This window comes from Pseudopodoces humilis, chromosome 22, assembly GCF_049639895.1.
Source record: "Pseudopodoces humilis isolate 2021_Gansu_Grassland_sample_001 chromosome 22, ASM4963989v1, whole genome shotgun sequence".
In the NCBI taxonomy this organism is placed as follows: Eukaryota; Metazoa; Chordata; class Aves; order Passeriformes; family Paridae; genus Pseudopodoces; species Pseudopodoces humilis.
The window spans coordinates 1,911,202-1,923,608 of NC_142221.1; the positions used below are offsets into that span (position 1 = coordinate 1,911,202).

Sequence of the window (12,407 nt, forward strand, 5' to 3'; positions counted from 1 at the left end):
AGATCTTCACAAGCGCTGGAAAAATCAATATCCTCCTTCTCTCTCCCACACCCTCCGCGAAACGTCCCCTTACCTTTCATGGTCCACACTCCTGAAGCCAGGTAAAATGTGCCGGAAGCTGCTGTTCCTATCGAGCTTCGGTTGGCTCTTTGTCCTTTTGATGGAGCCTTTAAGCCGACGGCTGAGGAACCCCTGTGGGGTGAGACAAGAATACTAAATTACAAGGCAGAGGGGAGCGGGGAGCGGGAGCGGAGCCGCCCGTGCAGCCGGGCACGGCGTCCTCGGCAGCTCCCGCATGAGCAGCGCTGGCAGCGCCTGGCGTCAGCCAACATCTGCTCCCGGCGCTCCCAGGCCGGGGCTGCGGCGCGCGAGACTCCCCGAAGCCTCTGTTGCCCTGGCAACCATCAGCTCCCATAAAAATCCCGTCTGAAAGACGAGACTGGCACATCGCAGCTCCTGACGGGAGCGGGGGCTGGCCGAGGGTCCGGCAGCCCCAGCCCAGACGCCTCCCCCGCCGAGCCGGGCACGGCCCCGGTACCTGCTCCGAGCCGCCGGGACTCGCGGCCATGGCCGGCACAGCCGGGCTCAGGTGTTTCGGCTACATGGATGGAGCTCCGTAAAGCTCGTCCTAACACCGCCTGTGCGCTCGGGGCACGGGCACCACCTTAGAGAGGACAGAGAGCCCGGCTCGTTCCTTCTCCGCCGAGCCTCCTCCCTCGCGGAACAAAAGTCACGGCTCCTGGAGAGCTCCACAGCAGAGCCAGCACCAAACGATTTAACAGCAAAGCTTCTAATGTGTTATTTGCTTATTGTTAGGAGTTAATGTTCTACATAATCTGAACATTACATTTAATTTCTCCGCTAAATAAGGCACTAAAAGTATAATATTACTGTGCTGGCCAGCAGCTACAGCGTATGAGAATGGTGCGAGAGGGTCAAACACTTTGGCCAGAGAAAGCGGGGGGCATTTTAAAGAGAAACCAGGATTTTGGGGTGAAGCCTGAAGGCGTGTTCCTTCTATGGAGCATCACAGTAAAGAAACAGATCAGCTCCACATAAACAACTCAGCAAATCCCCACAGAACCTGAGGCTCTGCACACGCTGCTTTCCTTCCCCAGCCCCAGGAAAGGGGGAAGGCGTCCACGGATCAAGCACAGCTTCTGACACGCGTGAGGAGGTGTGAGAATACCAGAGCAGCATCCCAGCCCTGCCCACAGTGCAACCCCTGCTCCAGGCAGGAGCCTCAGGAGTTTCTCCACTCAACACATGGGAATAGATCCTTAGCAGCTCACTTTTATAAATGAATACCTTTAATATATCTTGCAGGGCAATAATCACAGTCTAACTTCTATGGAGCCTGTCATTTGTTCATGCCATTTAAACACTCCTTCCCCACCTCGGATATTCATGGCTCACATTATGTCTTTCTCAAGCTGCAAAATCTCCCTGGGCACTCTGTGTGGCTCTTGTTATGGAAGTGACTTTCCTGTTCGTAAGTGCACCAAGAATTTCAAACATCTTGATAACCAAAGGTGTTCCACATTTATTAAGTGCCACTTTACTTACAAACGAGGTATGTAATATGCATTTGTGTGGAGTGAATGTTTCTCCAGGAGCTATTTGTATGACTGAAATAGCAGGAGGTATAAAACACAGGCCATCACATTGTACACTCTGTCATACTGCACAAAGCCAACCTGTGAGATAACAAAAGCCTTTTCAAAAGGGTTCTGTCCCTGAGAAATACCTTTAGAGAATTTTGTACTATAGAGAAACATGTCTGTGAGAAGAAAATTTGAGGATTTGCATTATCTAGAGCATTGTTAAGATGTTTCCCTTGGTACTCAGACCTTATCCAGCCTCCTACTCCTGGTATCAGTGTGGTATCAGCCTCCTACTCCTGGTATCAGTGTGGTATCAGCCCCACACTCATCCTATCAACTCTCCATGCTCTTGTTCCTCTGACTGGACTGGGCTCTCGTTGCCTGCAATGGACACTGGCCAATATTTGCTGTGAAGGGAAAATACACAACTGGCCAAACACCTGACATTGCCCTAAACTCCTCTGGTGAGAAGGTTCTGGCTCAGGAACGAGAGATTGGAGTTCCTTAATCACTGCCAGCCCACCCACAAATATGTCCTCATTTTATCCAGCCCCTTCTTCAATCCAGAAATAGCTTTGAACTTTGGACAGGGCACTGACAAGGAGAAACCCAAATGCCTTCTGCAGGCAATGGTGACATTTTTCTTCCTCAATTGTATATTCCACATCTCCACAACTGTTCCATGATTCGTGCAGGATTTGGAAATTAGAATTTAGGGTTGCAGCAAGACATTACTTTCCTTCTGTTTCCCATTGTTTTTACATTTGTTGCCACCAGAAGGAAATCACACAGAGCCATTTTCCGTTTTCATTGCCAGCTTCCTTGGGAGAATGAGATGTCAGAGATTTTAATGCTGATAAATTATGCTGCTAGAGTGATACTTTGCACCTCCATAGTGCACACCAGAGATCAGAAAGCCTAATGTGTGAATTAATACCTTCTGTAATTTTTAGGTGGGGTAAGAAAAAAAGGCAGAAATTTGTCTGTGAAAATACAAGAGAGAGATTCTGACCTGGGGTGTGACCGCCGAGCTTTCCTAGTGAGATCATAAGGACATGATGCATTTCTTCTTCATTTATGACTTTAAACAACATTTGATTCTGATCTCCAGACAAACAAGGCTAATCCCACCCTCTGAGCATTGCCTGCTCCTCTAGCTGAGCTGCATTCTTGGCAGTTCCAGCAATTAAAGCGCTGCCCTTTGCATGCATGTTCTTTATACACTTTTAAGTTTATATTGAGAGATGTCTAGGGCAGAATTGTGTCTTCCTGTGTGTGGGCAGCATTCACCACCAGTAAAAATATCTTAGCAAAGATTAAACTAGTAACTGAGAAAGGTTTCATTCAGAAGTTAATAGTCTCTATGAAATGACAAAAAATAGAAATCTGCAGTGCCCAAGGATCCCTTCAGCTAGAATAAATCATGAAATATCCTTTACAATGGAGGCAGAGGTACCAGCTGTAGAAACTCATCCCTGCACAGCCTAAGGTCTGAGCAAGAGGAGATCTTTTAGGGTCTTTAGAGACAATCACAGTGGTCAGGAATATGGCCCCATGCAAACCCTGAAAGCCCACAGAGCAATGTGGCACAGAATTCATTGAGCCTGGCAAGAAAGGAGGGTGAACCATGGAATCCTAGAGTGGTTTGGGTTGGGAGGACCTTAAACAGCACCCAGTGCCACCCCAGCCATGGCAGGGACACCTCCCACTGTCCCAGGCTGCTCCAAGCCCCGTCCTGGGTGCGTCCCAAACCTGGCCTGGGACACTCCCAGGGATCCAGGGGCAGCCACAGCTTCTCCGGGAGCACGCAGAGCTTCCACTGAGCACCAATTGCACTTTCCAAGTGCAAGAGCGTTGCTTTTCTTGCTTTGTTTCTGCTGTTTTGCCTCTGACATCTCCAAGCCCGGAGTGCAATCTCTCTAATCACAAGAGCTGACTGAACACATTGTAAGACACAAAGAATGAAGGCAGAAGAAAACAAAACAAATCCTTTCGAGGAACGGCTTAATCACAAGCACAGTAACTTCAGCTAAAACAGGACGGCACAATTCAAAACAGCACAATTAAATCTGCTGTGATTTGGGCTCTTTTATTACATATTTGACAAACCCAAAATCCAATGCCATCATCTCACTGCAGATCGAGGAAGGTGGGACTCTCATTTAAATTTTTCTCCCTTATCAAATTTGGCATTTTCAATTACGCTAGAACCTGGATATAATCTTATATTCTATTACAATGTTTGAATATTTTTGGTATTATAATACTTTTAAAGCATATGTGCAAACCCAGCAGCACCATATGCCTTTGAGATGCAGGAACTGTAGAATTCCACACGCCCTGGGGCAACACGAAAAAAACCAGAAAGGAGAGAGAAAAAGGGAGGGGGACAAAACTGAGCAGAGTGTTAATGACAGCAAAATCTGGAGCTCCTGTTTTATTAAACATAAAGTAATGATGCAAGTCTTGTGTCTGGAGCTGACTCCCACACCAATAATGTTCACTCACAGTGAACCCACACGATAAAGTTATAAAGGTAAAAATTCAGCACCATGGAAACACAATAGAGATAAAATTTATAAAATGATATATCAATAAATCAGGCTGGATGCCTCATGAGCAGCTTTCTTTGGAAGAGTCCTGGCAGCTCTTCATATTCTTTAAGCCAGGAAAATAGGGAGAGGCTGGGGCAGTGTGAGGTCTGGCTTGGGGCACTGGGAGGCACTGGGAGGGCACTGGGAGAGCACTGGGAGGGCACTGGGAGGCACTGGGGGGCACTGGGAGGGCACTGGGAGGCACTAGAAGGGCACTGGGAGAGCACTGGGGAGCACTGGGAGAGCACTGGGGAGCACTGGTCAGACAGGAGCACAGACACAACCCTGGCTTCTCACCCCAAACCCACACAGAACAACCCCTACAAAGGCAGATCACAAGAATACTGAACAGATGGGTTTATTTTTATAGTTCTTCCACATCTTTTTGTTTTAGTTCAAGCAAATCTCAACTCTGGGGGACATGGGAGGACATCAGGAATTTTTTCACTACTCATAATAAGGAAACTGCTATAAATAAGTGTTTGCTGTGAGTACAAGTGTGCAATGCAGCCTTTCAGCCCAGGTCTCCATGTGTTCTGCTATGTCAGGGATAAGGTTTAAAACTGGGAGTAAATCTTTTCCACCAGACTCATCCTTATTCTGGGATTTACAGTTTTTATTTTTTTATATTAAACTTAATTTAATTCTGGAATTAGTTTGGGTTTTTTTCTCCTCCTGCACAGCACATGGAAATATCCTCTTATTGAGGCTCCACTGAATGGATAATTAATATTTGTATTTGTGAAACAAGTAGAGCTGTGCCAACACTAAGCATCCTTTTATAGCCATAAATGTTCCAAACAAGTGAGTTTACCCATTTCTACAATTACCAATGTTAGTCTTAGCTTTCAAAATAAAAGAGAAACCTTTTTTGGGGAGCATCTGATGCTGCTTCTGACTATGCAAAGACATCTAAGTGCACATTTTTACCTTTCTCTCTCTAGAACACGACTGCATTGAGCTACCTCAAGAATGCAGAGCCCAAAACAACCCTGAGGGTGAGTTCAGGCACCATTTGTGTCTCTTGGAAGCCCAAGGACAGAAATAATCCCCCAAGTGGTCCCTGGCAGTGAAGCAGGACAGGAGGGGAATTTCTGTAAAGCACTGACCTTTATGGATCAAATATTTTTCATTTGTTCAGTGGTAGAAGCACAGGGCTGGAAGTGTCTGTAGCCCCTCAAACACTTCATATATCATTTATTTCTGTCAGCTCTTTTTGATTTGAACTTTGGAGTTATAAGTTGCTTTGCTGTCCTGCAGCTCTGCTCCTGTCAGGTGTGATGAAGGGCTCTGTTGAGGTGACCGAGCACACGGCCCCTATGGAATTCCCTTCCCCAAAAAAGTGCATTTCCAGGATAAACGAGGCCTGTACAGGGGCTGTTTTGAACTTGGGCACATGGGAGGCAAGAAAGCATCAACCTTGAGGCTGAAGACACCCCCAAATTTATGAGAAACCCACAGAAAAATTAGGAAATGATACTTCTGCAAGTTTATCAACCAACACCTCCAAATTCTGTTTACATGGCAAAGCCCAGCTTGCTCTAAAGATTTGCTCAATGCAATCCCAGGGAAAAGGAAAAGGAGAGCGAAAGTTTCCCAAAGTCTGCAGAGCAGGAGAGATGTGAACTTCAAATGAAAACCAGAAGAGTTTATCCTCTCTGGGCCTAGAAATGCACCACAGATTAATGTGTGTTCTCCTTCTGAACCCATGCCTTTGTTCATGTGGGTGCAAAGTCCCTCAGTGACTCTTGCTCCATTTAATTTGATGAATCTCAGGACTGTTCCCAGTCACCCTGTGAGCCCTAGGGGCAGAAGCAGATCAGACAATCATGGAATTTTTAAGGTTGAAAAAGACCTTTAATATCACCATAGTCCAGCTATCAACCCAGCACCACCACCCTGTTCACCACTGAACCACGTCCCCAGGTGCCACCTCCAGGAATGGTGACTCTACCATTCCCTGGGCAGTTGTTCCAACACTGGACAATCCTTTCCATGAAGAAATTCTTCCTAATATCTCATCTAAACCTCTCCTGATGTCTCACTAGGAGCAAGGAACCACCACTTGCTCTGACTGATGTTACCCTGAGACTTCATTCTAAAGGGGTGAGGAAAGCCCCTCTGAGACAGAAGTGGCTTGGAATTAGGCTAAACCCCAAAGGAATGACAAAATAGCTGCAAACCCATTGCGTGGCCAGATGGAACTGGCAAGAAAGACTTCAACCCTGCTGCTCCACACGCTGTGGTCAGACTTGGTCAGACTTGTGCTCTTGTTGAAGGATAAACACGGAGATCCAGCACTTAGGATGGTGAGAGGGCTGTCTGGAGCCAGGCCATGAAGCAGCCCTGGAATGGGAGAAGCAGCTCATGTTGTAAGTGCTGCTTAGCAACACTGCCCTGCCACGGCCAGAGATGAATCAGATCTGCAGTGACATTGCAAACACTCCGCTCAGCCCATCTGAAAAATCAGATGAAGATGCACTGATGTCCCCCAGGTCACCCAGGGGACAGTGTGGGTCTGGCCAGGTCAGGAAAGCTGGAATTACATCAAATGAGAAGCACTGGGGGTTAATTATGAATATGGCAAATCTCACACATGTGAATATCAGCAAATCACAGAGAAGCAGCAGTAACAGAACACATTAACACACAACATCTCATCCCTTTCCCACCTCTGGCCAATAAAGGATTGCTGCTTGAGCTCCATTTTCATAAAGATTTTACGCATCCTGTTGAAACTGCCTTGGTCACAGGGTCTTCTACCACTGCCCTGGAGAAAGAATTACATGGACTGGCAGCTCTCAGCTCAGGACATTCTCCCTGATATTTTCAGCTAATTGCTTCTTTGTAAAATTTCACTCTGTTCCTTTTCTGTTCTGGGAAGATTCCCTTCCCAGCCTTTGGTAAAGTAACAGGAACCTTGGGAAGTCTGGGTCTGGATTCTCCAATTAGCACTTATGACTCCCATGGAACATGGACAGGGAACAGGTGGGACATTAATAAAGGATGAAAGAATTCAAGTGTCAGGAAGAAATCCAGATGACAACCACGCTTTGACAGTTGTTGTTACTCAGGGATCACCTGGTTTTCCAATTTGGATTCTTTTGTTCTCCTATTAAAACAAACCCACACTACTCTGGATTATTTGTTCCCAGCTCCATAATTATCATACTGTCAACATTTCACATCCCAACAAGACAGATAAATAATCCTTGGGAAGGTAGAAGAAGGGTAATTGAGCAATCAGGGATGAAATATGCAGAAACAGAGACACAGGGAGAATGCAAGTAACCTTGAAGAGCAAACCTAGTGATTCACCCAAAGAGAGCAGGACTGGGGACAGCCTGACCCGGGCAAGGATGGCACCTGCAGGAGGATTTCAGTGGGATGGAGCAGTTTCCTTATTTAACAGGGACAATGAAGTCCCCCCAACCCAGAGGACAAACTGCTGTATCCAAAACTCTGAAACATCCTGATCCAGCTCCCTTGGGGTTTTGTCAAGGGCTAAGGAGCTCAGGAGCTTTCAAGAGCTGCACTTTGGAACAATTTCTGTAGGTCACTGACCCCTGGGCTCAGTACAGTTACACCAGGTACAAAACCTGTCTAGGAATAGTTGGCATCAACCAATGTGCCCTTCTGTTTCAGGAAAAAAAAGTGTTTTTTTCATATAAAGCAGATTAATTTAATTCCTTCTCAATCTCAGAAATGAAAATATGCCTTTTTAAAAGGCAGTCCCCAGGCAGATCCATGCTTCAACAAGCTTACTGTCCAAGGAGGGAGAAACGAGGGCAGGCTCGAGGAGGTGGGAGAGCAGGTAGGAGATGCTGTCAGAACAGAGGGTTTGGCAGGGCACAGAGGGAGGGGGTGAAGGCAGAGCTGTCCAAGTGATTTGCTACACTGACTGTCCCCAGATAAGCTGCAAAGCCAGGATTACTTCTCAAGTGCTCACTCCTAAACCAGCCCTCCAACCATCCAAATACATCGCTCCTGGTAAAACAGGTATCAGAGCTCGCCAGGAGGAGCAATAAACACACAGGGGAGAGGAGAAAACCATCTCCATAAACCTCTTTACATTACTGCTCCCTTTTAAAGTCCACCTTTGGGTATGATGCAGAGTAAACTGGTTCATGAGTGTGTTTTATCCCTGCTTTCCCTACTTTGATGTCCTGCTGTGTCAGGCACCTCCCTGCTCACTTCCACCTGAAACCTCTGGGGCAGAGCAAATGCTGGAAAAGAGAATCTCATTTTCCATAATATTGATGGCCAGCTCTAAATCTACAGGAAGGTATCAACACCAAGCTGCCTCATTTTCTCTGACAAACCTTGTGTGCTTTTAGTAACACATTTTCTACAAAGCCAGCTGCCAGGCCAATAAATTTTAAAAAGCAGTTGGTAGATGATGTGTTTAGAGTAAAAAAAATATTATTATCTTTTGAATGTAGGGATTCATTGTGTAATTTTGCAGTAAAAGTTATTCATTCAAATATGAAACTCATGTTCCAGGCAGATGCTCTTGGCTTCAAAGACTTTCCCCACATTTCTGCCACTTAAATTGGAACATTTGTATTCAGCAATAATTACAGCTGCAATCAAACAAAAAATGCTCAATTTTGTGAAGGTGTGGGGAATACCAACTGGAATTCAGATGATACATCAGCCCTGCATTTCCCCTATCTACCTCCCTAGACAACTCACTTCCCAGACATTGTGCAAATACTGAAGATGAAGTTCATTTATCCTCATATCAGAATTTATGAAAATGACTATTTCAGTTTGATTCACCTCCTACTTACAGCTTTGGAAAAAGGGAGAAAAATTACAATGGAAGGATAAATAAAAAGCACATGTGACATTTCCAAGAGTACCAGCCTGGCTTTCATGATTTCTCCATCCTTCAGGACACACAGATCAGAGAGCTTTTTGATTAAGAAAGCTCAGAGAGAAATGAAAACCAAGGCAAGACTACTCCCCGCTCTTTTTCTCCACCTTTACTCCTTTTCTTTCCCTCCTCAGCTCATGCTTTGTGTCTGATTTTGGGCTGAGGTGCTGAGGAAGGTGATGTGAGGCAGCACAACTGACAATTCTCTTAAAACACTCACACTGAAAGATATAAACCAAAAAGAATATCCCTCAGGAACTGGAGGCAAAAATTAAGTTCACTGCTGGTTTATCCCTCAAAATAATAAGACAGACATTGCAAGTGACAGATCCTATTTTTGGGTCATAGCAGTGACTATTTCTTGCCTAATTATTAGCAGTGGATTTACAGTCTTTAAAGCAGAACTTTGTCACCCTGCAGGAAATTTCAATTCTATCAGGCAGATTTAAGTGTCATTTGCTTATTCCTTAACTATTTTTGACTTGGTTGCTAATTATCAAAGAAGGTTTTGTTTCCAGAGGGCCCGAGGGCAAGGCCAGCATGTGTCCCTCAGCCATAGCCAGGGCCACACCAGCTGGGACACTCCCTTGTTTCCCAGGAAGGGATATGAAGGTCTCCTCCTCCACCCCCTAAGAACAGCAAAAGTTTAATTCTTCTTGTGTCTGAATAGCCTCTGGCCAGGAGCAGCCCATCCCCATCACCCCTCACCTTTTCCATGGGACCCCTTGGGAAATGGAAAGGAAATTAACCTTGAGTTTAGTCAGGTAAAATAACCTTAATGATGTGCTCCAGTCAGGCCAGGCTGTGCCATCATGGGAATGCCATGGAGATGATCTCCAATTCCTGCAAAAGGCAGGAATGAAGGGAGGGGACAAGGGCAGGGACAGGGACAGGTTACGCTGCTCAGGGTGAATCCCATTCTGCAGAGCTGTGTAGGGAACTACACGGAGCCATTCAGGAAATAAAGACATGATTAGTTCTGGAGCTAATTTCCTTGGTGCTTTGAAAAATGTTGCAGGGAAGATATGATCCACTGTAATTATGGAGGAAGATAAAGACAAGAAAGTTTCTGGCAGAGCGCCAGGCCTGGGAACACCTGAACACCTCAGGAAAAGCAGCAGAGCTTCCCCAGCTCTCTCAAATTATCCTTGATGCCTGAGCCATGAATATCACTGGGAAAAAGAGTGTGGGGAGGACAAACACAGCCTATTGCTTATCAGAGTGCAGTGCTGAGGAAAAGTGACAGCATGGAGGAGAAAGGGAATCTTGTTTCCATGGCAACTAAAGTTTGAAAAAAAGTATCTACGAATCAATGTCATCTTCCCATGTGTGCTCCACCCAGAGCCAGGAACCAAAGTTCTTTAGCTGCAATGTCCTGAGTCCATGCAATCACCAGGAGAGAACGGAAGCAGACCTGCTGTTCCAAGCAGCTGCACTTGGTTTGGAACAACAGTGTCACCACCTGGAGAAACAGCCTCACACGAGGCAGCGTGTGGATTTGGAGGAGAAGAAGAAACCTCCAAAACAACTTCCAAACAATCAAGGGCCATAAGCTCCTCTATATCTGCTGAAGCTCAGCCACTTCCATGGGATGAACAACACAGACGAGATCGCTGCCAGCTGGGATGGGGCATCTCTCCCACGATTTCCTGGCACAGGAAATTATTACCAAATTCTTCGTTATTACCAAATTATTGGTAATAATTATTACCATTATTACCTCATTATTACCAAAGTCCACAGGTGCCATGTGAACCATCTGCAGTGAAAGACCAAGAAATTATGGCTCAAAATATGTTCTGGCAATTAAGGAGAAGTGTTTAGTCTGAACTAGAGAAAAAATCTGCTTCAAAAACAAAACTTGGTAGACACGTAGTGAAAACTGCTCAAGGGTGAACTGTGGCAATGACACAGATTTCTATGAATTGCAGTGCAATGAATTCAGTATTTAAGCAAATACTGAATATCCCTGAGCTAAAGCAGTACAAATCCCCAGTGAATGAAGTTCAGAGATGAAGGTCCTGATGCAATGGGCACTCATGCTCCAGTCTCCAGGAGATTCAGATAATACTTTCCACGCTTTGACTTGTTTTCTGAAAGCACAATGTCAGTGCTACTGAAAGAGGGGGAATGGAATGTGTTTATTATCCTACCTTTCATATCTGCAGGACAATTCTTTATCTGTGACCCAGAAACAAATTAAAGGGACACTGTCATGTTGGATATTCTAATGGCCCTCTTTTCTCTGTGCTACCAGCAATGTGAGAGTTTTCAGTGCCCAGAGGTTTAAACAAATTGAAGCTTTTGTTTGTTTACTTTCTGCCTTTCATTCACTCCATAGAAATGAAACCAGTCAGGTCCACTTGCCTCCCTACAGCCTATCAATTAGTCCAGGCTGTTTGCACTTGGGCTTCCTGGGAAGAGACTGAAAAACTATCAGTTTTTTTCTTATAGTAGCTTTGAAAAGAACATTTCTGTTCAAATCAACCTTTGGAGATGGAAATCTCTAAAGAATGGATATGGATCCAAGTATGTTGCTGAAAAATCCAGGGAGAATCTGAGATTGTTTCTCTGTCTTTGTGGGGGGAATTCAAACAAAAATACACCAGAGCACCTGAGTGTATATTGAATTGGTAAATTACCACAAAAAATGCCAAACAAACCTGTTTTAGAGAGTAAAGGCCAGTTACCTGGCTGGTTTAAACCACTTTCACCATCTAGAGTGATGCCTTGAGTTGGTTTTGTTTCTTATGAGATGACCAGCAGCACTACTACATAGCCCCAACTGCTTCATACAGATTTTGAATGATAGCAAAAGTGGTATAATCTTCCCAGGCCTTAGTTTACCATTTATTTTCAGGCATTATGGTAAATTGCAACCCCACAGTGCCTGCAAGCCTGAATTCATTCAGATTGGCAGAACACTTTAACAGCTCCAGATGAAAGGTGCTACAGAAGTGCCAAGTACTATCACTGTAATTATCATTCAATATACACTGATCAAAAGAATGAAATGTGAATTAGCATTTCCTATTAGCCCTACTTACTGCCTAAATGTTAAATACTCCTCCCATGGGTTCTCTCCATGAAAACACACAGGAGCTGTTGGTATTTCTCATCTGGCTACAACACTGCTTCCCCAGGAGTGGAGGAATGGAGGGATCTGAGGAGAGTCATGAAATTGGGAGAACAGCACAGGTTTAGCCACAAAAACTTGCTCAGGCTTTCTGGGGAGAGGGAGTTTGGAGCTGCTTTCTCACTCTCACTCCTTCCCTTCTCATTCCTGGCACAAGGAATCTGTCCCAGTCCCAAGGATTTTCTGCTGTTCAC

At 45.2% G+C, this 12,407-nt stretch overlaps 1 protein-coding gene across 6 annotated transcripts in view; it reads right to left on the reverse strand.

Moving 5' to 3' along the window:
* The window catches only part of DAB2IP (DAB2 interacting protein), a 160,258-nt gene that overhangs the window by 95,501 nt on the left and 52,350 nt on the right, over positions 1-12,407 (reverse strand). For all 6 annotated transcript variants that reach the window (XM_088065984.1, XM_014258011.2, XM_014258012.2 and 3 more), the window contains exon 3: positions 74-192. In XM_088065984.1, the coding sequence (XP_087922110.1) occupies positions 74-192 (119 nt within the window). The remainder of the gene's footprint in view (positions 1-73; positions 193-12,407) is intronic.